Raw genomic sequence first — 26615 nt, 5'->3', positions numbered from 1 at the left:
ATTGTACTGCTGTAGGCTCTTTGTTAGAATAAACTTCTATTCAAATGACCAGGTAACACAATGACGTCTTCCTAAAGTCCCTGCAAAAATAACACATCCACACAGCGTATGCCGTACAATTAAATCTTTGTACTTAATTTTTTTTTTATGTAAAATTCCATAATCCAGAAAAATGCTTCCTGTGGGACAGCTTTAAATGACTGCAGGGTTGAACCTTGAAAAAGGCAATGTGGTCATAATGTTCAAAGTTGATACAGCTTTGAATTTTGATTACATAAAGACAGGATGAGAATTTAACCAGATTCAGGTCTCAGTGTCGTATTAATTTTCCCATAGACTTCTATAGTGAAGTGCATATTTTTAGGATTTTTTTAAAAAATATGTAAATTGATTCAATAAAACTTTCACTTACGTAGCATTTCTAAGGACATGTGAAAAAAAAATTTCCCGCAAAGAAAATAGGGCGAGTCCACGAAGATCGGACAGAAAAGTAGTCTTGAACTATAAATAGCCATTTTCCCTACTTTCACTTTCGTTTGGCACTCACCAAACCAACCTTTTCAGTGGAACATTTTTATGATATTATGTTAGATTTTCTCTTAAAAAAAGTTCTTCATCTTCCATGTGATGTTTGCTCTATTTTATAAGTCATTGTTCATATCTTTTGACAAAACATTAGTTTGTAGAGAGGCAAAAAGAAAATGCACTATATTTTTTATAGCATCCATGTTTTGACGTACACCCGCTCAGGGATATGCAATACGACACTGGTACCTTCATAAGTGGCCGCTTTTGGTATTCCTTTGGTTCAAATAAATCTGATATTTCCTTTGTAGAAAAAGAATTTCACCAGAACCAATCTGTCCTTTTTTGCACCTCATTTGGTTCATATCAATCTGAACTTTCCTTTGGGCCAAAGGCAGCTAGTGGAACAATTTTGATAAGATCAATTCTGTTTCACTCAAGTAATCATCCAGACATCAGAACAAATGCTTGTTTTCGACCCCTAGTTCTTAATTAGATCAGGTCGCAACCCCAAAATCAAGTTCAGCCTTTCTTTAGTGATTCAAAACGAATGTATGGCACCTTGTAGTACAATCTGAAAGAGATCAAGTTACTTAACTTTTCAAAAATCAGGAAAATACTTGCTTCTGGCCATTTTTTGGTCCAGCATTCCTTACGGGTTTAAATCTTCATGAACGTTTGTTTAAAAAATGGCTGCTTGATAGAATTAAATCATTGTAACTAAAACTTTTATTTCTAGTAAACTAAGAAACATGCCTCTATCTGGTTCTGTGTAAAGAATGAAGTTCTTCAAACAAATAGGTCACATAACAACAATTAATTTTCTGCAAAAATGATTCATATATATACCCACAGTGAATGTAATATTAATGCATGGAGATGAACTGGTTAAACTTCAGAATGTACAACATGTACATGTAAATGGAGATATACACATGCTACACGCACTTATCGAGTATGTAAACTCAATAATGATCGAGTTAATTGAAAATATACTCAGACTATTTTCTAGATATCCTTTATTTCAAGCCCCAATATCAAAGTCCACCTCAGCCTTTCTTTGGTGGTATGACCTCTTTCGACACAAACTGACAGAGCCATTTTCGGTATTGTTGAATACATGTAACCTGAAATTGTCATATCTAGCATAAGAACTTAGCTCATTTTTATGAGCTTTTAAAAACATGCAGGTAACATATTGACAATCAATTTCCTGCAAAAACAAATCATACATTGAAGGCAATAAATAACACACATTGTTTATATTACATGTGCATACAGAGTCTAGTGCAGATTCATAAGAGGGTTGGATGGATGGAGAAGGCAGTCCTGCCCTTAAAATCGAAATAAAAATTAGTGTGTATGACATCTTAATAACCCACAAATATTAAACAAACCCTGTTCCCTCCCCCAAATTTTTTCTTAGTTTTTTTCTTCCTTTTCTAGGGGGGTAAATAAATTATATGTCTATTAAGTATACACTACTGTCCCATAAAAATACAAATAATATGACATAACTGACATTATACCATCATGTGACCTGTAAGTGTGCCCCCCCACCCTCCCCCAAAGAAACCGAATGGCACAGCATAGCTATAAACTGGTAATCAATAAAAATTTACACTGCATAAAAAGTAGTTACATATATGTAAATGTACATTATGTATATCATAACAATATATTAACTGAGAAATAGATATTGATACAACCATATTTTAAGTCTTAAATAGTTAGGGCAAGTATAGAATATGGATTAATGACAGTTATTATAACATATATTTAAATTTGGATCATAATTACATAACACAAGACAATTTAAATTTGCAAAACACTGAATTGCAAATCTTGCGCAGCTTTTTCTTCAACCTACCATGTCATGTGAGTAACCATTGGATGCAGATTTGCATGGGATTTAATGAAATGCATTTTATTTTACAATTTTTGATAAAATAAACTTATAGTTTCAATTTAAAAATCATGGGATTTGTTTATCCCATGGGATTCTTCATTATCCCATGGGATTTTTTTGTGTCCCATGGGATTTTTTTTCTCCCATGGGATTTTTTTCTCCCATGGGATTTATTTTTGTCCCATGGGATTTTTTTTGTCCCATGGGATATTTTGTTTGTAAATCAATACAGTTAGAAACATATAAAAATGGGTACATGTGTATGAAGAGGTATTATGAAAAGATACCAGAAAGAACAAATGTGTGTGTAGATTGAATAAAGCTATAGAATTTAAATAATTTTACATCTCTATTATTTATAAGCAAGTAATAACTAATGCATTCTCACATTAAGTAAGTATATTTATTACTTTATTAAATCTTATAAGGAATATGCATGTTTTTATGTATTTAATTACTCAACTTAAAAAAGAATTGAAGCTAAATTATCTTGATAAGTGTTATTTCTTGAACATGCTTTATAACAAAATATAGTTCATTTTTTTTTTGCATTGCAAAAGTACTGATATTGTTGATAAACTTTCATCACAATTCATAACCATATCCACATTCAACACAAAAGTATCTGTATTTTTTGGCATTTTATGTCCATTCTTAAACAAAAAGTGTTAAAATGCAAAATCAACTTTATTTAATACACCCCCTTTTGGGTAAAAATTGGGTTGATTTTGTGCAAAATTTTGGCAAAAATGAGCAAATTAACGCCTAAACCTTCTTTCATAACTTCCAAGGATATGAAATAGATGCCCATGCAATTTGACAGGAATTAAATGTCTGAATCAAAGTCTAACTCATTTTGAACCTTATATCATGGGCAAGAACCACCGTTCATATAAACTATTGCAATCTGGCTAACATAGACATAATAAAAACACCTAATATTGTCATGAATGTAAACAGATATAAAATTACTTAAACAGAAAATGAATGCTTGATACACATTACAGCACATCAAATCATAGTAAGGTACAATAATGTATGTTCTAAGTTTTTCCTGAATCGGCAGACATTTATTAATGATTATTTAAAAAAATTAAAACCTTTTTTGCAATGGTGGGGTTTTGAAAAAAATGAATTGATTTCTTCTGATGAATAAACGTGTAACTACATTCCTATTTCAAAATTTACATGTTTGTTGCTTATGTCTAAATCCCTACAGTTTCCTCCAATTTTACCCTTCTGTGAATGAGGCTGATACATCTAAACTATTTCTTGAATGTCAACACTTTAGCTTCAGTGGGAATAATATTAGCAGTCACAAGTACATGTATGTACATATATCATATTTAGGTAGCAATGATGATTTCTTTACAACTGTACTCCAGTATCACCAAAAGAAGATTCTCAATTTCTCATTTGATGGTAATAATAGTAAAAGCTCATGTTATGTACTGCACACTTTGTAGTGATGATCTGATCATGATAGTGTTGCTCTTAAATATAATGTGAAAATCCTCCTAAAATTTTGCAGGAATTTCTTGCTGTATACCAGTAGCTATTCTGACCATAGAATCCCAACCAATAATGATACCTAAAAAAATAGTTAAGAACTAAAAATGTCATAGTATTGGGTAGATTTTTAATTACAAAAATGCAAACAAAGCACAAAAATGTGATGTCAAGGTCAATTGTAATTAACCCTAGAGCATGTAGAAGGCTATACATCTTAAAAATGCTTAACAACATGCCAATTATCAAAAACCTACCTTGAAAGATAATAAAGTAACAACCTAATGTAAACATGATTTGTGTTACTGGCTGACTAATTACTATGAGGGTGATTGGTCAGTTTCAGCAGGCAACAACCACCCCCTCACTTTTCAAAGCCATGCAAAGCATAATCTGTAGGTCTTCAACTCTAAAAGGTTTCTTACAAATATTTATAACTTATTAATGTATTCTGATTTATATGTAACTCATTCATGTATAAAGACAGAACTTAATGTGCTAAGTTGAAAAACTAACTACAAGTAATATGCTTCTTGTGCTCAATCAACTAACAGAGTGCACAACATTAATAACAATTTGAAGTAAACTGATTACCTAAAAAAAAACATCAAAATCATGTACAAGTAATGCTTTACAATGCATATATAGGAATACCTGTAATTACAAGTTATCATATGTTGCTCTCACTACAGGATCCAAAACCCAATCCATCAGGTTGGTCAATGTATTAATAGTCATCTGGTATTATCAGGTTGTCCCTACAATATACAAAGCTAAAAGTACTGCATTGAATCTCTACTGATGCATTTCTTCACATATTTTTTTTTTTAAATACCTTGAGTGGTTTTGGAGGAGCTGTGCTAACAAGGTTTTCACATTAAAAACCAATCAGTTTAATTATCTCCCTTTATGGGTCTAGTGCATATATTATATCTTTACATAAAGCCTAACTTTCCAATTTTAATAATATAAAAAAATTAGATGACTTTTTAATCATTCAAACAGTATGCGTGAAAGTTTCTGATAGTATGTTAAACGAAAACAAAATCAAACATATCCACTACTATTTTTCGAGTTTAAGTGTGCTTTCTGTTAAAATGTGCGTCATGAAAGCTTCCTGTGTATTCAAAGCAAAACTGTTTCAGCCTATTTACAATGTCATCAAGATTATGTTAAAAAATGCATACCTGTGGATGAAAAAAAAATGTTTAATTATTAAATAATCACTGAGTATTGCATGTATAAGTACTTACTGCTACAGTAAATGTGTTAAATGATTATCGCCCTTTTTAATTGGTCAATATTCTTCTCTAAGAAATGTGTAAGTGTCTCTCTTTTAAATACAAGTCTTCACTTAAAGGTCTGAAAAAATAAAAATACAGCTAGACAAATTTAGTTGTACAAGTATTAAAATGCCAGCCACATGTGTAAAGATTGAGTTAAATATGGTTCTGTTGAAAAATTTCTGTTGGTATTGAACCCTCCCCCCTCCAAAAAAAAACAAAAAAAAACAAAAAACAAATGCCAACCAACATATTTCAATCTTTGCACACATCATATCTTATTTTAAGTTCTATTTAAGAACTTTTAAGAACTAACATGTATTAGGAACACATACTAAGCAACAAATCCAGTTAAAACTTTTTGCAGGATTGTCAGGTAGTGCCTGTTTTGTACTATAAGTAAACAAATTATAAGTCTATTCTACAGACTGAAAACTTGTGACTTGTTCTTGTAATTAATGTTCAAATGAGGTTGAATTGATTACAAATACTTTAATTCTTCTTTGACAGATAAGTAGCTATATGCTGGGCAGATCCAGAAATTTGTAAAAAGGGCTGGGTGTTCATTTTTTCACTAAATAAGTTTAGCTGAAAAAAACTCCCCATTACTTAACAAGACATATTTTTAAGTAGAAATATTGATTTTGCTTGCTGGTTAAATATAAATAAAAATATTGCACTTGCAAAGCAAAAATTTTCATCCGGGTTGCCCTCCCACCCCCCACCCCCCCCCACTTTGTAATGTTCATTATTATTTTTATAAGTCTTGCAACGATGGTACATATACAGTAAAGCTCACAGTGCTCGCTGATTTAGGAAATGCCTACTCCATATTATAAACTTGGTAAGAATTGACCAGTCCCTGTAAATTAATATAAATTCCCTGACCACGGTAACTTTAATCATTAAATATTACAATTACAGTGAACCTAATTCAAAAAAGGATTCTTCAGATACAATAAATATTCCCCCTTCAAATAAAATACTTTAAAAAAAATTCTAATTTTATAATGGGTAAACACCGCACGAGAATTCAGCTGTAGTTCCCAACCTGTGACTGTGGAAGGAGGAAACTGTATCAGGAGCAGAGTAGTCAGAGCAAATCATGCAGATTTTCTGCAGCAGTACAACTCCTAACTTACTGTAGTCGGAACTTGACGTATGCATTCATTGCTGTATTGAATTCGTTAGTTTCTGAACGACTGCAGCATCAACACTTATCTCGCTGCTGGGACGAGGTCATAGCGGGGAATGAACCGTATACAAAAGCGTCTTGTGTCATGGTTGATTTCGGCACCCCGTTTCGCCACTGACTGACAATACATATCTGAGGTTTCCTCTGTAATTATCCTTTCGTATAACACTTGTTGTTATGTCGATGTAGGAACGCACAAGATGAGCATTCCAGTAACGTAGTAAATAGTTGTACAAAAAGTTATTTCATAGCTAGCGAAGGAGTTAAATTTATGTAAATGCTATGTATAATATAAATCCTTGGGCTAACGAATGAAACTGTACTTTCTCGGGACTTTGTCTTGATTAAACATAGTACGTGTACATTTTAATACCCAGATCTAACGTATGATGCTGGCATTTCCGTTCGTCCATAGGATGGTGCATGCAAGCGAACCTCTTTCACGGGCTGCAGTAATTCGGTTTTGTAATGTAAATTAAAGCATGGACTGTAAAATCATTGGTGACAGTTACACGCATAGACCTGTAATTAATTATAACTCCCTGTTACATGTACGGTTTTAATTCGCTAGTAAAATTATAAAAACCTTATATAAATTAAAAAAAAAAAAAAAACTCATTCACTAGTAAGCAGATCCTTTCAGTAAATATAATTATATACAAGGACTTTTATAATAGCCTATCAAAATCCTTTGGTTGTTATATTAAAAAAAGAAGTATTAAAAATGATATAATTGGATTAATGTGGATAATTTCATGCAAAATTTTGGTGAAAATGAGGAAATATTATAATATGACACACCCCTTTTTTTCTAGACCCCCACCCCTTTTAGAACCCACTTTCAAAATCTCGGTTAAGTTTACGTACGACACTACACAGGCCAGGTGACGAATAGAATCGCCCTGAGGTAATTTAAAAAAAAATTAATTGTTTTGTGGCTCAGACAGAACAGGTGACTCAACAGGTGACAGGATTTATCTGTCCAATATTGCAGTAGAAGATGTTCGTTCCCTTACAGTTCTGATTATCCGTGTGTATATAGTGTACAAAAGTGCGTTCCTGTTATGTACAAGAAGCTTTTACAGATGAGATGATGACAAATGTATACTAGTATATTCCAACATTACAGTAAAAATCCTTAATTGTATAATTTCAAAATCGCCTACATACATGTAGGGAAACTGAAGCTCTAAAGTCTGTCATACCTCTGGTTATAGCTACAATTTATATGATATGCATTAAACTGTATTGTACATACGTGTAATAAGATTCACCCATTCTACTTTTCGAAACACTATACGATGGAATCTATATGTACAATCTATACCTGGTGTACAATGAACATACTATTTTGTACAGTTCATATTGGTTACCAAGTGTCTACACGTTGAAGTTCAATGAAAGTGTACATTGCGCGTTTTTCGATTCAACGTTTGCGCCAATTGGATAAAAAACTAGTTTAATTGTCCCAACATATTTCCCAGTGGTTGAATTGCGCTTAAAAAGACTGGCACTAATTGTATCAGTCTACCTGTAAAAGGCAGTGATATCAAATATTTCATACAAATATGAAAATAAAATAGAAGTTAGGAATATATATATATCCCAAAAATGCCAAAAAGATGTAATCTACACTTAAATAGATCTACCTTGTATTGGATCTAGTATTGAAAAATCTTTTAAATGGACATTAACTCCGCCCGGATAACTTGCCGGTCCCAAGTCTGGATGTCCCTATCATATGTAAAATCAATTTCAATTCTTCCCATGCGCGGTTGAGCCACGGTTCTTCACACGTCATACAATAAGGACACAACCAATGTCATGCCAAAAACTGTTTTAAAATATAGGAGAGTTCTTCGTGATGTCATCACTTACCTGTGATTTGGATTTGGTTGGCAAAAAATCCCTTGATTGGCATGGGGCATCAACTTTATATCATCATAACGTTTTCGTTTTTTAAGGTAATTGAAAAATTCTTTTGGTTCTCTACACTGCCAATAATACTCTTTTTATCCACGGAATTTTAAAATAAATATTCAGTAATTAGACTATGTGAGCATAAAAAATTATTTTTAATGATAATAGAGGTTTACATATACATATCATTTCAAATTTATTTTTTAAGTAAAAGAGTAAAATATTTACACACAAAATATGAATTATTTTATCTAAATGAAACATTTTACAGAACCAAAATTGGATATAGAATAACAAAGTTATAAAGTTTTGAAAATTGGGATTCTAATCATGAATTTGCTAATTGTTTATTTCGTTGTTTATTTGCCAACCAATTTGACACTTAATGATATGAAAATTAGTGAATGTCATGTATATTTTCCAGGCAGCATAAATATCTGGTAAGTGAAGTTACAAAAAAAATAAATCTGTACTTCTCTTATTCCATTCCAGTGATTGATAATGCATGTGGCTGTTTAAATTATAACTACCAGGCGGTTTTTTAAATGACTGCGCAAGATTTTCTTACACAATTAACATGTTTCTGAGTTTTCTACAGATTTCATGGAAGAAAGAATCCTCTTTGTCTATTTTTTTCTCATCATGGCATGTTGAAAATCTACATTTTATCATCACAAGAAGAGAAATAATTTGAACCTCACATTACTGAAGCAGAATCTATAAGTTCTATAGACTTGGATGACACAAATACATGAACATATGTACAGAAACCCAAACAAAGTCAACAGGTTTGTCTAGGTAAGATTTTAAAAAGGTAAGATAAAAAAAATGCATGCACAAAATCATTCACTAACAATTTAAAAATTAAAAAAAAACTAGATGCATTGAAATTTGATGATAATTGGTAGTATGCATGCATTCTAACAAATGCAAATGCAGCATGAATTATTATATATCTTGGGTGTTCCTCAAGGATAGCACTCACATGTTCTTCTACATGTGCATGTATGTAAACTGTAGATCTTCAAAAATACTCCGTTGGTAAAGCAGGGACTTAATATTACATCCCTGGCAGTATAAATGGAACAACACAAAATAAAAGAGAGGTTCCATGAATCAAAACATAGAGTTATCAGGGCGGACCCAGACACTTTGAATAGGAGGAGTGCCAGCAGAGGTTCCTAAAAAAAGGAGGTACTAGGACATTATATGCTATTTTATGTCCATTTTACACATGAAAATTACAAAATTTCCAATAAGAAGGGGGTTGCCAACCCCCTGCACACCCTCTGGATCTGCCACAGGTTATCTACAGTATAAACATAATTACTGATATATTTTTAGTTTACATTAAAAAGACAGATCCAGAGATTTGTAAAAGGACGGCCCTACATGTGAAGATAATAATATATCCACTTGTTTGTGTTCCTATAATGCCGAGTAACTGTTATAACTGAACTTTACAATTTCAATGTTAAACATGCACCCCCCCCCCCCAATATCAAGGTAAAAAAATGGAAACAACTGCAATGTTCTTGACTCGGTACTGGCATTTCTGATGGAAATGATGGATTAAATTACAATATTTAGTTTAAATAGCGCACTAATTTAAATATATCGCTTCCATGACGGTAAATTGTATCCAGTTTGTCGTAATATAAATTCTCACCGAAAGAAAAATGGTAAAATTAGGAGTCAAAACCATACATAAAATGTATTTATGATATTATGAAAACTCTTCGTCAATAATATTTTTGCCATAAACATAATATTCTTCAATAACATATTGGTGCTAGGCAGCGTATGAGACGTATATATGATGACCCTGATCCACTTCCTGCCTTTCAGGGAACGGTGGTGCATCAAAAAGTCACTAAGCTAAAACCCTAGTTGAAAAAAAATCATCACGTGTATCATTTATGTTTGTATTGAGATGACAACCGTCGTCGAACTTTAGGTAAAGGTCTAAAAATGACACTATATAGTTCTGGAGTCTGGGTCGGTAGTCTTTGTGTTTTCTAGTTCAGGTGGATAAGTACACGGATGCCATTCGCAAAATTAAGGATTTTTGTGGTAAGTCATTTTTTGCAGTTTCATCTGAACTGTAATGTTTATAAACAAATCAATTATTTTTGTCTAAATGAGTATAATTTCTAAAAGATGCGTTTTATGCGATTTTTTATGTAGCATTATCTTTATTAATTTATTAACCAACAACCCAAAATACGTTAAAATATGTCAAAAACTGACCAATTGATGTGAATTCAAACCGGGCATCTATACGGGGCCAATATGAAAAAAGAGGACCAATATGGATCAAACTAGGGCCAATACGGCACCATAACTTCGGGCCGTTTGACACCGCCATTATGAGTTAGAATTGGATTTCATGAACTTTGATCACCAAGACTAAAAGCTGGGGAAACATAAAAAATTCTTCTATTTTATACAAAAACGATATTTAAGACTGATTAATGCAATAAACCTACATGTTCGTGGCAAAACACAAAAACACCTGTTCTATAAATCATCTAGTTGAGTTGGTTAATAAAATTGTCAATAAATATGTAATTTCATATTGGCCCCGTTATAGGATTCGGTCAATCATATTGGCCTCGACAGCCGTATTGGCTCTCGGCGATGCCTCGGGACCAATACGACCGGCTCGACCAATATGACAGACCTCAAACCTATAACAAGACCAATATGAAATTACATATTTATTAACATATATTATCAACAAACTTACTACAATACGTATAGAAATGCCCATCCTTTATGAACTGAAAATTTCGACAACTGGTCATTACGAACCGGAAATTCCTACAGCCGGTCATTACGAAAGCACAGCCATGCATTAAGAATTTCAAAACAGGGCATCAATACGGGACCATTATGAACTAAATCAACACGGCATACATTTCATAAAATAAGTGACAACTTTAATTAAAAGTGACCTAATAATTCAATTTATTAGATTAGGATATTAAAAGTTGATGAAAGATGGTACTGGTCCTAAGTATATTGAATTATTAGGTATGTTTAATCTTGAACTTTAAATTTAAGATTTGGAGAGGGGATTACTGGAAAAGGCAACAAAAATGAAATCTCGGAGCGGATGCACATACTTTTCTATACAGAAATGCTAAAGAAAAAAGGCGACTTTCGTGTTTAAATGACTTTCAAAGACGACATGTGCAGTCAAATCTCATTGTTTTGCACGAATCCAGGTGTTGATATTAGTCTTCAAAGTAAATTACTTTTCTCTTTTTACTGACCTACCATATGCGCTCCTCTGTCAAAACGACATTTGAAAATAGCTTGATTCTAGATCAAAATGCACTTAAAAACACGGTTGTTACGTAAAAAATTGCCAAATTATTTTTTTTTTTGTTTTTTGTTTGTTTGTTTGTTTGGGTTTTTTTTGTGTGTGTGTTTTTTTTTTTTTTTTTAATTTCCCGGGTCACATACTCGGACAGTATCAATAAACCAAACAGGGAGTGTAAGTCTCGTCATGTGACCCCGTGATTTCACGAGAATGGGTCCTAGTCTTTCTGTATAAAAGAATACCAATAAAATGACAAATAACTATTTCTACATGATAAATGAAGTAAAAAAATACATAAACTAGAAGATTTAGCATTGTTATACAGCGTTTCAAGTATCCGGGAGTAAACAAATACAGATCGGTGTCCAGTTTTCAATACGTTCTACATCGGAAATTCCGGTAAAGAAAATGCAACTAGAACGAGACTTACATACCTTATATGGAGTAGGCATTGCCTAAATCAGCCAGCACCGAGAGCTTTACCACACGTATACTGTCTGTGCGAGATTCGTCAAAATAATAAAAACATTACAAACATGAAAAAGGGTGAGGGTCGGACGAAAATTTTTGTTTCGCAAGTGCAATATTTCTATTTAAATTTCAAAGGCAAGCGTAAACAATATTTTTATTTTATTTGAAAATCTGGCTTGTTAAATAATGGTGATTTTTTTCAATGAGCGAGCAAGGAGCTAAGTTTTAACTGCTTGAAACGAGTGCCTATGAAATAATTTTTACCCCAAAAAATTCTAACCCCATCCCCCTTTTCCCTTCGCCTTTTAAATAGTCGATAGCTTCGCCATACTTTACAATTTTTATTAAAAGTGTCTCTAGTAACATCCTTTTCAGTTTTAGCCGGTCAGATCAATTTGTACAGATACCGGAAATATTACAGATCTCCACGAATGGTGGGAATACTTTACACAAATCATGTGACGCAAACAAAATTCAGACGCAACTGCAAACAAGAAAATGATTGCCTTTCCAATCTTATTTAGTTTTCCTTTCCTCGTTTGTCTACCCCGACTTGACTTTTTATGAGCAACTCGGCGGGTGTTTCTGGAAAAGCAGAAGACGCTTACCCTACCGGTGCACCTGGTCCATGCTCCCAGTTTTTAGTGGAGTCCGAGTTGCTCATTTACTTTTGTTACTTTGTATGCATGATTTTAGTTACTCTATGTTCCTTGTTGTGTATGTCTGTTTTCCATATCTGGTCTTTGTCCCTGGATTACATTCTTTTGATTATCGCTATAACCTTGGTTCCCTTGATTACTCTTACAAAAAACTTTTCTTCGATTTGAATAATACAATCGGAGTTATATTTTTTCCAAGGCGGGTTAGGTTCTTGACAACAGCAACAGTGGAACAGCGGAGATATACGTACGTACATCCACGTGTTTCCCGAAGTTTTTTACATCACATTCACTTTTTTAAATAAGTAAAAAAAGTTAAAGACCTGAAAACTATCAGAAATGATTAATTTATTTTTACTGAAACGTAATCTTAACCTGTATTTTTTATTTATTTGATTGAAGGAAATGATGAATTTTCTCCGTAAGGACAGTCATCTTTTGTTTCTTCCGGGACATGTCTTTTTTTTCGTTAGTATATTGGGGAACCTTTATGGAAATTTAGAAAGTACACGTAATAACCATAGAGCTCATCCCGCTTCGCGGTGTTCGCTAATAACAATGACGGAAACAACCCAAATATTCCGTAAATTATGTAATCTGAAAAGTCGTGGTTTTTTTCGGATGTCGGGCGACTGGTCACGTGATTGATTAGCTCATGAATATTCATTTTTGGTTATCGAAATTTCTCCATATAAATTATTAGATATGTTTAATCTTGACTGTACTTGTCTATAAATTTACGATTTTTAGGGGAACTATTGGAAAAGACAAACAAAAACCTTCATGATTTATTTTCATAAATATTTGATTCATCGAAATAATTAATATCAAATCATATGTATTAATAAAGATTCTGACTATGTCCTGAAATAAAGTTGGTTAATAAAAGTATTAATGCCTGGCCTTTTCCATATTGGCCCTGTAACATGCCCTTGGTATTAATAATGGCCTCGGATGTCTGTAATGGCCAGTTGTAACAATAAACGACGACGATTCAAGAAGCCATGGTGGTCAGATGAATTAACTTTAAAATGGAACGAGACGTGCCTTGCAGAAAGCCAGTATTTGAGTTGTACTGTCGGTGTTAATAAAACTGTGTTACGAACTCTATTTTTGAATAAATCAAAAAGACTTTGATATACTTGTACAACAGAGGAAACGTATCTACTGGCGTCAGTGCCAAGATGATCTATTAAATATGAACAATAAGGACAATTTAGGAGAAAAAATGGTAATATTAGTATTGGTAATGAAAGACAGTCCTCCATTCCCAATGAAGTTGTATTGCCAGATGGTACTGTAACAAACAATATGGACTCTGTATTAAATATATGGAGAAATTGTTTTTTTGTAATTTACTTAATCAAAATTCCAAAAATGAATTAGCTACAAATGTTGATTTGAATGTTGAAAGTAATATAGTATGTGATTTTCTAGACAAAACAAGTTTTTTGAAGAAGTTTTTAATGTTATCATGAGTGCCAAAAATGGTAAAGATGCTGGTGTAGATTCAATTCAAGCTCAATTATGTAAAAATTATAGTTATTAACATCTTAACAACATTGTTTGATTTGTGTTTTACAACTGGTAAAATTCAATAAATTTGGAATAAAGGTATTATTACTCCTATTCCTAAAAGTTGTAGCTCAGATCCAAGAGATATATTTAAATATAGAGGTATTACTTTAGCACCATGTGCATACACACTTCTTTGTAGTGTATTAAATAATAGACTGGCACTTTCAATGATGCATTCTACTTTCGTTTTACAGTGAAGCCCGTAGGTAAAGTGTTCATTTTGAAAAAAAGTGCAAAGATTCAATGCATTGTACATTGAGCTATATAGAGGGTTTTGTCTGTCTTTGTTTATACAAATTTTAGTCCCGTGCGGGTCCGGAGGTCAACTGGGTTGTGTGACCCTGGTGTACATGGGGTAACCCTGGCACATTACAGGCCATAATATGGAAGTCGTGACAAAAAAAAACATAGTGGTGCAATGTTTTGGGAAAGATGCCACGTTACTCGCACGATAAAGAACCCTGTGTGGTATTCTATTTTAGAGTGGGGGCGCACAGGAAAAATTTCTTGAGGTTAAAGTTTGGAAATATTCTTCAAGAGTGGGTGCAATGTAGATATCTTTTGTGGTAAAATTAGCAAGAAATTAAAATTTCAACCTTAAACTGCCTAAATCTACCCCTGACAACCCATGCCATGCTATGCAAAGTTTAGGGGTGCGCAGGCCCGCCACGCCCCCGCCTGAATCCGCCCCTGATTACATGTATATACAGTACTTCATACAGTCCTAAATGTTGAAAAGGTACTGCGGTACCTGAAGGTACATGTATACAAAATAATTTTTAAGTAAAAATGTAATATTTGTTTGAGAATATGCTTTATAAAGTTAATTTCAGATATTAAACTGTGATTATAGGCTAAAAACCACTAATTCCACTTCCCATAGGCTTCTATGCTAATTTCACAATATTCAATGGCTTCTCTGGACTTTACCTTAACTTTAACCTGCAGATGACTATATATCAGCATGATTCTACATATGTCAGCTCACAATCCTCAGAATGGCATGTGGGGTTAGCAGACTTGCAGTGCAGTACTGGTCACCGGAAGTGAAGGGTCTATAAATAGCATGGGAAATCCCAGTGTTTTCACAAGATAGGGGTATATTTAAAAATCATTATGGAGATTAGGCTTCACATCACAAGAAGCAAAATGCACCTATAAAATGTACAGAAATGTTTTTCCTTTCAGAAACTCTTTAAATTTTTAAAATAAGATGAGAACTTTTTTCACAGCACTATGAGGAACAGGGGTAATTTCTGCGTAGGACTATTTTTGCGTACGTTCCAAATGCTCATTGGTTGAATTGGTGGTCTGTAACCTAAAAGTCATCCAGATTTCCGGAACTTTCCGTAGCTCAGTTTTGCCGTTTAGTTGAATATTATAGTTTTCCCTTGTACTGCCTAACCGTAGTCTAGACCTGTAACTATAGGTCTATGATACTTTAGTGACACGTAATACAGTAGGTAAATGCCGAATTAATAATATCATTAGAAACGACTTTCAGCCGTTACATATGCATGCAAAAATCTTTAGAATGTATAAGAGTCATATAATTTTGCCAATCTTGTATAGGATAGGTCTTCGTGATGTCATCACTTACCTATGATTTGGTTTTGGTTGGCAAAAAAATCCTTGAGGGGGCATTGGCATTAACTGTAAATCTTCATAACTTTTTTGGTTTTTAAGATAATTGAAAAAATTCTTTTAAACTGCCAATAAAACTTTTTTTATCCATGGAATTTTTAAATAAATATTCAGTAATTAGACTCATATGAGCATAAAGTTTTAAAGACAAATCTATATGAAAATAGTGGTTTGCATATAAATATGGTTTCAAATTTATTCTTCAAATAAGTTATAAATTTACATATAAAACACGAATTCTTTTATGTAAAGGAAACATTTTACAGAACCAAAATTGAATGTAAAATAACAAAGCTATAAGGTTTTGAAAAATTGGGATTCTAATCATGAAATTGTTAATTATTTAGTTGTTTATTTGCAAGCCAATTTGACACTAAATGATATGTAAATTAGTAAATATGACATCACTGATGAGATTGGCGAACTCTCCTATAGGAAAATAAGACAAATATTTTTTTTGTTTCAAAATTGTCCAAATGGATGGCCTTTTAAAAAGCTAATCTTGTTGTAATATATACAAAAAGTTTGAACCCCTTCGAAAGATCACTTCCCATTTAAGAATATCTGGGTCCTGCCGCCGTTGACATCCTTTTCACGTGCACAGTGTATGCATAGTTTTATCCGGAGGAATTCCTATAGAATTCTCGGAAGTAACTGTAGATTAGGTTTTAGTACATTCAAGGAATTATGAGTTTTATTGACTAAAGTTCGAATATTAGCCTAAATATGGTTAAAACTGCCGATACAATACAAAATAAAAAAGTGCGCCAATACGGGATCTAGCCGTCCAATTGGGGATTAAGCCGTCCCGTAAAATACCAACGTCATTGGTCCTTGGCTAGAAATATAGGAATTTGTCTACGCTTTAGTCCAATATGGCTAGCCTCGGACCAATAACTAAGCCAATATGGAAAACCTTACGCAGTAATACTATACTATAAATTTGGTAAGAAATAAGAACATTTTGAGTGTAAATTGTATGAATTGTCATTCAATGCAATTATTCCCTCCAAATTTTAGTGGGCGATATGGCCGGCACATCTTCCCTAGGATACTCACCTGGTGTATTTTAAAAATATATGACATGAAGTAAAATCCTTCGAACTCCACACTATATACAAGCAAAAGAAAAAAAGAACAGATATGGTAAAACGCAACAATCACACCAGCGTATTACCAAAATACAGAAAATGAACAAATAAATATTTTCAGAGATCAACAAAAAAAAATGAAAATCTTTGATATTGTTAGCAGCCCAATATCAGATATTTCATATTTCATTGCGCGAATCCAAGAAAGGGATTACGCCCCCATAAAATTAGGTATTTTTGTTGCAAAAAATCTGCCTTTTCAGTAATCTCTTTCCCAATTGTCTTGCAATTCTTCATAATATTGATAACACCCCCTCAACCTGAAATCCCGAATCCGTCCTTAAGTTTTAGCAGCCGTTATTGTTAAATGTAAAATAAGTTTTCTTAAATAAAAGCCATCTACCATACACTCTTTAAGGGATATACAATTATGTCACAGCAGTAATATTGTATACCTGTATTTACAGTCTAAATGACTGTATGATTTAACTAAATAATACTCACTACAAGTGAATGTTAAAGGATAATTACCTGCAAGTTTTGAACTATTGTCCCGTTCTTTTGGTCTGGGGGTACAATTATCAACTGAAGAGCTACGATCTTCTTTTACTTCTTAAATTGTTAATTTTCAAACAACAAAATTTCTCATGCAACTAAACGTGAATACACATCACAAAACTTATCCAGCAGACGATCAACAACACTCCCAAAACTTCCCTCTCCGATCCCGGAGTTGTACCCAATTTCAAGATAGTATTAATTTATCCAGTCCCAGAAACCAGACATAGAAAATAGAAATATTACACAGTAAAGCACATGTGATTTCCCCGGTTTTTATGGTCAAAGGACAAGTTTCTTAATATTCATCAGATTAAAACTGTTATAGTAATATTAGTCAATGTGGTTCATCAACACGATGGTCCCAGTACAACTTATGTGCATACAGTCACATGCAACGGGTTAGTTTTACCTTTGTGGCTTTGTCAATAAATGAATCTATGTTGATTTTAGGGTGTAATTATCATATGGACAGGTAATTCGAGACTCACTCTCTCTCGATCGATCGATCGATCGAAAATAAGGGAAAATATGTTGAACTTGTTTGTAAATTTTCTTCGGATCATTGTATTAACTATGTACTGTGTCTGGGTATTTGTCTTATATAGGTTATATATTGGCTAATATTCCTGATTCCGTTCATATAATATATAAAATAAAATATAATCTACGCAGCAGAAAAAAAGGCAGCATTAAAGATGTCGGAAGGGAGTAACACAAATATATATCCTCTTTATTATTAAGTATCTATACATCATTATAGATGTCGGAAGGGAGTAACACAAATATATATCCTCTTTATTATTATGTATCTATATATTTCAATTTCGTAAAGTAACTCCGGCATTTCATGTCTTGAAGACTTAAATCACAATGCTAAATTTGTCTTGTGGTGGGGTGGTTTGGTTGATTGTATGCCTAATTTTAGAATGTAAAACTGGAAATTTTGTAAGTAGTGCAGATGCCCCTCTTTTGACAAACTTAAGGGCACCACTGATAGCAGACCTAGACATATCGCACCTTGCTGGACAGATAAGAAATCTGATTAAGGAAGAAGTGCAGAATGCTGTCAGTGGACTTAACATTTCAAGTATTTCGGGTAAGGGGCAAATTATATCATCCATATTTCAAATATAAATCGAATATCACTTAAGTTTTTTTTTTTTTTTTTTGGTAAGCAGTTAATTTTAAGATTACCATTCAAAGAGCATCAAATTGTAAGGATTTATAAATTTGTCTCTTGACACGTTAAGTAACAAGGTTTATGCATTGAACGTTTAAACATACTGTAAATGCATCAGTTGATTTTTTTTTTCAGATCGAAGATCAGTTGTCATAAAAACATGAAAACATTTGATTGTTATGACAAAATCGAATGTTTACTAGAAAATCATAATGAATGTAGTATTTTAACTAAACTTAATTTCAGGTTTCAAGGACAATCCTGCCTTTTTCGTTACTTTACAACAACACCCGTTTACTCTTCACGGAATTGATGACGTAGTGAAATTTGACGGGATAAAGGTAAACATTGGAGGAGGTTATAATCGTCAAACGGGATATTTTGTGTGTCCAAAAGCAGGTGTCTATCACTTTTCAGCAATGATATTAGGTAATCATGGCCATGTTGTTCACTATCAATTGAACAAAAATAACAGTCCCTATGTTATAGGTTACAGTAAGATGGGAACGGCAGACTCGAGTACTGTAAGTGTTGTCGCTAAACTGGAAGTAGGAGACAGGATCTTTATTAAACATCGTTATAGAAACGAAGTCGAGCAAATTTTTGGACTTGATCATTCGTCGTTTTCAGGTTTCTTCTTGCATGAGTAACTTTTTTCACATTAAAATACGTATGAAAATCAAAAGGCAGATGAAGTTATCCATTCTCAAAGCAGTAATATATAGTCATTATCATCAAACTAAATTATAAATTGTGTTAACCCGATTATAATAATGAATGGTTTATCTTACGAAGACGGTGTTGTTGCTGGTATTATAAGTACAGGTATTAGTTCAAAGTAAAATGTCACGATTAAATAATAATTTTCTGTTTTTGTGTTGTTAAGCTTTTGACAAAACGCGGTATGTTAATCTTATGTATTATTACATCATTTACAGTTTCAATGTGTGTACCTATGAGATTTCTTAAAACTATAGATACTCTATAAATCATCACTACTCAACGTTCCATTTATTCTTTTCTTAATGGATATGAAAGTTTTTAAATTGAGTTAACTGCAATGGAAATATTTTAAACAAACGTAAGGATTTCGGATTCCTCTAGTTTCGGTTGTCTTCAAAATAAGATATTTATAATATTTATGTCGAAATTGGCCTTGAAAATAAAAACATGCAAATCAGTATGGATATTACATGATATTTAGTAAAATATGTGATCCCTTTGCTCTCATTTTTGTTCGCATTTTAATTGTGCGTTATGCATTTAACAGGAACGTTAGTGTAAATTGCACCACCATGTGTAAGGTCTGCAAAATTGGCGAAAACATTTGATCTCACCAAATTATTTGGTCACATGAATCGACAACTTAAATATTACAACCATTAAAGCATATTGTATCAATGCAATTTTTTTACGAAAGAGTAATCAACAGAACCTAGGTTATAGCGGTAATCAAAGAGTAATCAACCGAACCTAGGTTATAGCGGTAATCAAAGAGTAATCAGCAGAACCTAGGTTATAGCGGTAATCAAAGAGTAATCAACCGAACCTAGGTTATAGCGGTAATCAAAGAGTAATCAGCAGAACCTAGGTTATAGCGGTAATCAAAGAGTAATCAACCGAACCTAGGTTATAGCGGTAATCAAAGAGTAATCAACAGAACCTAGGTTATAGCGGTAATCAAAGAGTAATCAACCGAACCTAGGTTATAGCGGTAATCAAAAGAAAGCAATCCAGGGACAAAGAACAACTATGGAAAACAGACATACACAACAAGGAGCATGAGTAAAGTGAGCGGTATAGAATAGAAATTTGTTCGAATGTGGTGAAGTCAAAAATGTTTTTGTATAAAAAGAAAAAAAACTCTGGAGACATCTTAGGTGACGTATAGTGGCGTTGGCCATGACTCCTTTCCCTTGGAATTTTGTCAAATAATTCCATCACATTTATGTTATTGTTATATTGGCTTGAAAGGTTTCCTATACTTTTGATGTTGTCATTGCACCCGTAAGGTATTCCAGTACCTAATCTGCATATCCAGTATTCCTATTTTCCTACGATAGTTTTACTTAGAATGGGACTGTTCGTTGGATGGTAATTTTGTTTTGTAGAATTTGAACTTCCATATAGACTAAGCATTCAGTTTGTCAAAGAATGGTGCCAACATTTCCAGTTTCCAGTTTGGAATACCACCTTGAAGCCTCCCACTTTTGGAAAGCTGAAAGTTGCATTAAAGCGATACTTTTTGACATCATATAAGCTTTTTAATCTATTTTATGGACACAGAGTCCCCTAGCCTTTGATACCTATAGACTAACACTAGAAAAAAAAATTTAAAAAACTACACTTAATGCTAGACAACTTAATGAAAATTAAAATGAATAAGTTTTTACAGTCTCAAATGTATTGATTAAAAGACAAGGCATTGTTTGAATCCCTTCAATAGGTGCTGTGATGTTTATAAATTTGAGGTGTACGAAAGAAAAAAAGGCCATTTAAATATGCTAAATTCCATATAAAACAACACACAGCTAAACATATCCTGCAGCTTCCGAATCCCATTTTTTATTCAATGTGCTTGAAAATATAAAAGTTTTGGTTCTCATAATATTTAACATAAACATATTGACCAGATTTTACCGTTTTACAGCAACTAAGGTACAAAGATTTATCTGCATCAACACTGATATTTAAATTATATTTAGGTATGGCTTTGATTACTTTATCATTTGGTAAAGGTTGTTTTACTTCTTTTAACACGTGTTTCCATCAAATATTTCGAGTGAATTAAGGTAATAAGATAGTTTGGCATTGTGCAGTGGATACCTATGTTTTCTAAATAGTCAAAATGCAGACGGCTGGCAGTTTGTACCGAACGTCTCTTTATCATGTTTGATTTCTGACGTTTGGACTGTCTCGCCTTAACAAAACTAGGATAAAAAACATAATTGTAAATAAACAACCCTTTCCATCATGAAGTATTTACCATGATTGAAGTTCGTTTTGCTTCGCCTGATTCTGAAGTTCTACAATAACCTGAAAAATAGATAAACAATATGTATGGAAATGTCGACTAATTTGCTTTAAATATGTAGATGTCATGTAATGTACAATTAATTTAGTAAACAATTAAAACACAAATTAAATATTAGTTTTTTCATTTTCCTTCGGCCAGGTGAGTTATTGCCATCACTTGGTGCCCGTTGTCGTCGTTGTCTTCCGTCGTCGTTATTGTAACACTTTTTTTCCAAAGTTCTTCTATTCTAAAACTACTCGACCAATTAAAACCGAACTAGGTATTAATGTTTTAAAAGATATTCTGCATAGAACTTATGATTTTTGATCTGTCTTAAAACATGACCGCTGACCAATTTGAACCAAACTTGGTATGAATGTTAGCGAGGATATTCTAAATAGAATTAACTAATGTGGGAATTTTTATCCTTTGAGAAATACAGCCGTCGTTGTTAAGAATAGAACATAAAGGTCAGACAGATTTTTTTTTACATATTTCCTAAAATCATTAGGTTAATCCAAATTATGTCAGGATAAAAGTGTTCAGTATGATGAGATCTATCTGTATGGAAAAATTCGCTTCAATCTGTTGGAGTTTTTGCTCTTTTTCGATGATTTGTTCCTATTTTAATGTTTTTTATTTCAAACACCTTCTCCTCTGAAGATACCAGCTCAATTAAAACCAAGCTTGGTATGAATATTCCATTGTTTTGTTTTGTTTTTTTTTTGCATAGATCTGATTTGTGAATTTTTTATCAATCGAAACATAGGCCGCTGTTGAACAAGGGTTTTTTTTTTCTCATATATCCCAAAACGTTTAGATTAAGCTTAATTCTTTCAATTTTTTAATTGCCGAAATGATAAATTTATAAGGCCTTCAAAAGTCTGCGTTCAATCAAAGTTTTCGGACGACTTGAAATGCAAAAATGAGGATTTAGAAGTTTTCAGTCAATATCTTGAAAACTAAAATAGATAGAAAGAAACTTTCAGTTGATGAAATGATCTTTATGGTACTTCCTACAAAATTCATCTGAGTCTAATTCGTTGGAAAACTACTTGTTAGTGTAGTTACCATTGAAAGTAAAAAAAAAATAACAAGGTGAACTATTTCAGGCTCCTGGTAGCTTCTTGTTCTTGTCTGTAATCTGTATTGGTGGTTTGCTTAAAAGTAGAAAAGTTCGAAAACGACAAGATTTGAAAAATATAAATTATTTTTAACTACTATACGCGTGTAGTTACAAGGAATCTCATTTATTATTTTTGTTTGTTATGAGACCCATGCTTTCACAAATGTTGTTTAGCTTTTGTCATAATCGTTCGTTGACATTTCCCGTTTTTTTAACAACGCAAACATATCTCCTATTCATTTTAAAAACGATTACACGTGAAACAGCATCAGCGTGACAAGCTAGTTAGTTAAAGTAATGAAAACATTTTTTTTTTACTTTTTCTTCCGATGTATAAGGTATTAATTACGAGAATGAAAAGTAAGTGATAATGTACATTTTTTTCTAAACGATGATGTTTTGGAGATGTCGATTTTAGTGTTAATATTTATATTATTTAATCAGGTAGACTTTAATTGAATTGCATTTATTTGCACACCGTATTTGTTCAATTATATTTTCACCTCTCAACGAAGAGCACCGTATATAATCTGTACCTTCAAAATTTATTATTGTAATGGAGACATGAATAGTGTCTTCGTTTCAATAAATATATAGCAATAAAAATGTAACGCCTTGTGGAAGGGATATTATATAATCCTGCTTTCAAAATGCCTTAAACTCAATAAAGACTTAAATCAACATGTTCTTTACATTTACAATCAATACGTATGAATATATAAGGCATTTGTACCATCTTGCGTTATTTTAAGGTATCAATGGTAATAAAACACAAACTGAATATGGACTAAATATGGCAGATATGGCGATTTATGTATGTATTCAGAAAGCCAAAACCAAAGCGAAAAACAAAAGTAGTGGACAAAAATGCCAAAACACAAAAAGGAAAATTTACTTGACCAAATCAAACAACACAATTAAAGAGCATATATGACAGATTTTGGTTATTCGGACAATCAATTTTGGTTAAACAGGTCATGAGGATTACTGTATAAATGTTGAAGACACGAATGTCATCTGTGGTTATTCCGTCAGTTTTTGTGTAAGTCGTTGAAACCTCTGTATAGTATCTATTTGCATACTATTTTGTTTACAAATAGATGATATTAGCAAAATCACCCAGTCTAGGTTTGAATTGCGTTTAACAACATCAATATATTGTATGCAAAAATCAAATGGGGCATGCACTCCTTTTGATGGAGTTTGAATCAATTATGTTTATCTCATATAAGTGTTAATGAAATACTAATTCAGATTTTAAGCAATGACTAATTTTGTTTTAGATATAAGAAATCGTATTATTTCCCGCTATAACTTTTCTGTTAAATAATTCGTAATCAAGGAAAGGTCTTATAAATATAACATTTTACTCTATTCAGTAACACTTTGACAAATGCTAACTCCTTTTATTCCAAATTGAAATTTATTATTTTATTTGTTCTTACTTTCCATTAACATTTGATGTCATGGTACGTTTCTCCAAGTATTACTGCTTGTATTTTCTTTAAATAACAAATACAAGCAATGACCTTGACTTAATTAAATGTTACGGAAATGAATTTCAACGCCTGAATGGTTTGTTTGCATTTGTGTATTTTTTTTTAAGAAATGACCTCCTTTAGACATACTACTTTGATTTTAATTTAAAATTTTATATCTGTTATTTTCATATTCCATACCTATGTAGTGCACATCGAAACGTAATTAATATGTACACACCATATTAATACATGATTACGTCCTGGTTGATCGTACATGTGTAGCTGTGATTTATACTCTAGTAAGGTCATTATAAATTTCTGTTTGGAAGAACAGGTATGTTTTCTGATATAAGATGTACACTGTTTTGTAACATTCGTATGGCAGAGTGTATTTGTTTTAGGAAAAATGTCCAGATGCATTAAAATTAACTACACAATGAAAAGGGATTCAGCGGAAAGAAACGCTCTATGAACTTGAATGTATCATTATAGCCATATGACATACTGTTCTAATTAATATATGTTATAAGATTATTTAATATTTTTTCAACAAGAGGGAGTTTCTCATGCTTGTCTCTTCGAGCGGCTTTGCTGCGAGACGTCGAGATGAGCATGAGAAACTCCCACGAGTTGAAACAAAAAATTAATAATCTGTTTATCGCTGTTTTTCTGAATTGTAAGGTATTAATTTTCCTTTATTTTCAGTTTTCCTGACCTAAATATGTAAGTTTCATAAGCGCTGCAAAATTACCTTTCGGGACTATTTTTCGGCGACTAGCTACGTGACGTCACATATGTTATTATTTGAAAAAAAATCGGTTAACTATGACAATCGCGTTTAAGATTTGTGAAATAATTTTGACAATTATTCATTCTAATCGGGTAAGTTACTACATTTAATCATTGTTCATGGTAGGTAGAAAATATTGCAAAAAATTAACCATCATTTCACACGCAGTAAACAAACAGACGGTTATTTGGGTCGTCCAATATTCCTACGCTGTTGCTTGTCTGTCACATGAGGACATAGAAACTAGCGATAACTTTCATTCTCACTCGACTTGCGTCGATATATGAAAACTCAATATGCAGATGCTGAAGGGATATTGCCGTAGATGAAAGGAAAGTTGATAATACAAAATGAAAAGTCATCGCGTTTATCATATGGTTTTGTCAATAGTTTTCCTTTACATCGATCTCTAAGTATAGGTCAAGGTATTATATTGGATTCAAAGTGTCTGCAGTATCCTTAATCTCATGTTCTTCGGAGTAAATGCGATGTATAAAAAAGGATTATTAAACCATAATACGTCATCTATACAGCAAAAACGGTGATTAAATGTTGTAGCTAAAGGGTGTTCATTCTTTTTGATCAGATCAGTTATAAAATCAGCTTCATTAGAGTAAGGTGGTCAGAAAGTAGAGAAGCACAATTGCTTCCTATTGGATTGCTGAGTGTTTGTTGAAATACTCGTCCACCACGCTGGATAAATATGTTGTCGATTAACAAAATCCAGCATTTTGCTTCTTCAGTATATTTGGGAATTGTTTATTACAAAGTATGGCGAATCTTTACCAAGAACTATATATTTGTATCTGAGTGTACTGACGTTTTTGGAGTAAACGACTTTATAATTCTTTTAAATCGGGTTTTTAACTCAGTATGGGAAATAAAAATACAAAGAGTTGGAAAATCATAGGTTTTAATGATATTGTATTCTGAAAATAATCTGGAACTGAGGGTTTCCAGAAGATCTTTCGATTTGTTTTAAGTTCCATATTGAATAAATATCATTAAGGGAGCAACCAGTAAACAGACCTAGTTGACGGTTCTTTCTGCCTGATATGACAATAATCGATCTACGTTCTTCTGGTACATCACCTAATGAAAGAATTTCAATATCGTCATCTATGTCGTCCCCGTATCTCCTAGCACTACAAGCAAGACAATAAATAATAGCTTAACAACGGTAATGCAGATAATGTTATTTGAATTTATTTGAAAAAGGCGGGTCTTTGCAAATGAATGGATACTTCCCTACACAATTAAAGCAAAGGAACACTCGATTCTCGATAAATGACATCATTCAGCGTATTAAAATGCGCTTGCAGTGTTTCCATAAATATTACGGTTATTAT

At 32.6% G+C, this 26615-nt stretch overlaps 1 protein-coding gene and 1 long non-coding RNA gene across 7 annotated transcripts; one reads left to right on the top strand and one right to left on the bottom strand.

Moving 5' to 3' along the window:
* Window positions 1-1236: 1236 nt before the first annotated feature.
* LOC148609866 (uncharacterized) lies at window positions 1237-17898 on the bottom strand. 4 transcript variants are annotated; one of them, XR_015914591.1, is made up of 4 exons: window positions 17644-17898; window positions 5197-5305; window positions 4598-4701; window positions 1237-4025 (listed from the first exon to the last, which is right to left on the bottom strand). It is a non-coding gene; the product is annotated as an uncharacterized LOC148609866 (long non-coding RNA). The 4 variants fall into 4 exon arrangements; XR_015914590.1 differs by lacking the exon at window positions 17644-17898 and adding an exon at window positions 6369-6493; XR_015914592.1 differs by lacking the exon at window positions 17644-17898 and adding an exon at window positions 6278-6296.
* A 591-nt stretch (window positions 17899-18489) lies between these two features.
* On the top strand, window positions 18490-21999 carry LOC148609865 (heavy metal-binding protein HIP-like). Of its 3 annotated transcripts, none has more exons than XM_088541326.1 (3): window positions 18490-18769; window positions 19100-19194; window positions 20965-21999. In XM_088541326.1, exons 1-3 carry the CDS (start codon window positions 18544-18546, stop codon window positions 20986-20988), a joined length of 345 nt encoding a protein of 114 aa, XP_088397452.1. In that variant the 5' UTR covers window positions 18490-18543; the 3' UTR covers window positions 20989-21999. The 3 variants fall into 3 exon arrangements, with proteins under 3 accessions (XP_088397452.1, XP_088397453.1, XP_088397451.1); XM_088541327.1 differs by having other exon boundaries at window positions 20124-21999; XM_088541325.1 differs by lacking the exon at window positions 20965-21999 and having other exon boundaries at window positions 18492-18769; window positions 19100-20034.
* Window positions 22000-26615: the final 4616 nt, after the last annotated feature.

The sequence above is a fragment of the Perna viridis genome, chromosome 8 (assembly GCF_037379345.1).
Source record: "Perna viridis isolate PV_CMFRI_1.1 ecotype Kerala chromosome 8, ASM3737934v1, whole genome shotgun sequence".
In the NCBI taxonomy this organism is placed as follows: Eukaryota; Metazoa; Mollusca; class Bivalvia; order Mytilida; family Mytilidae; genus Perna; species Perna viridis.
This window is presented reverse-complemented; position numbering and strand designations above follow the sequence as displayed.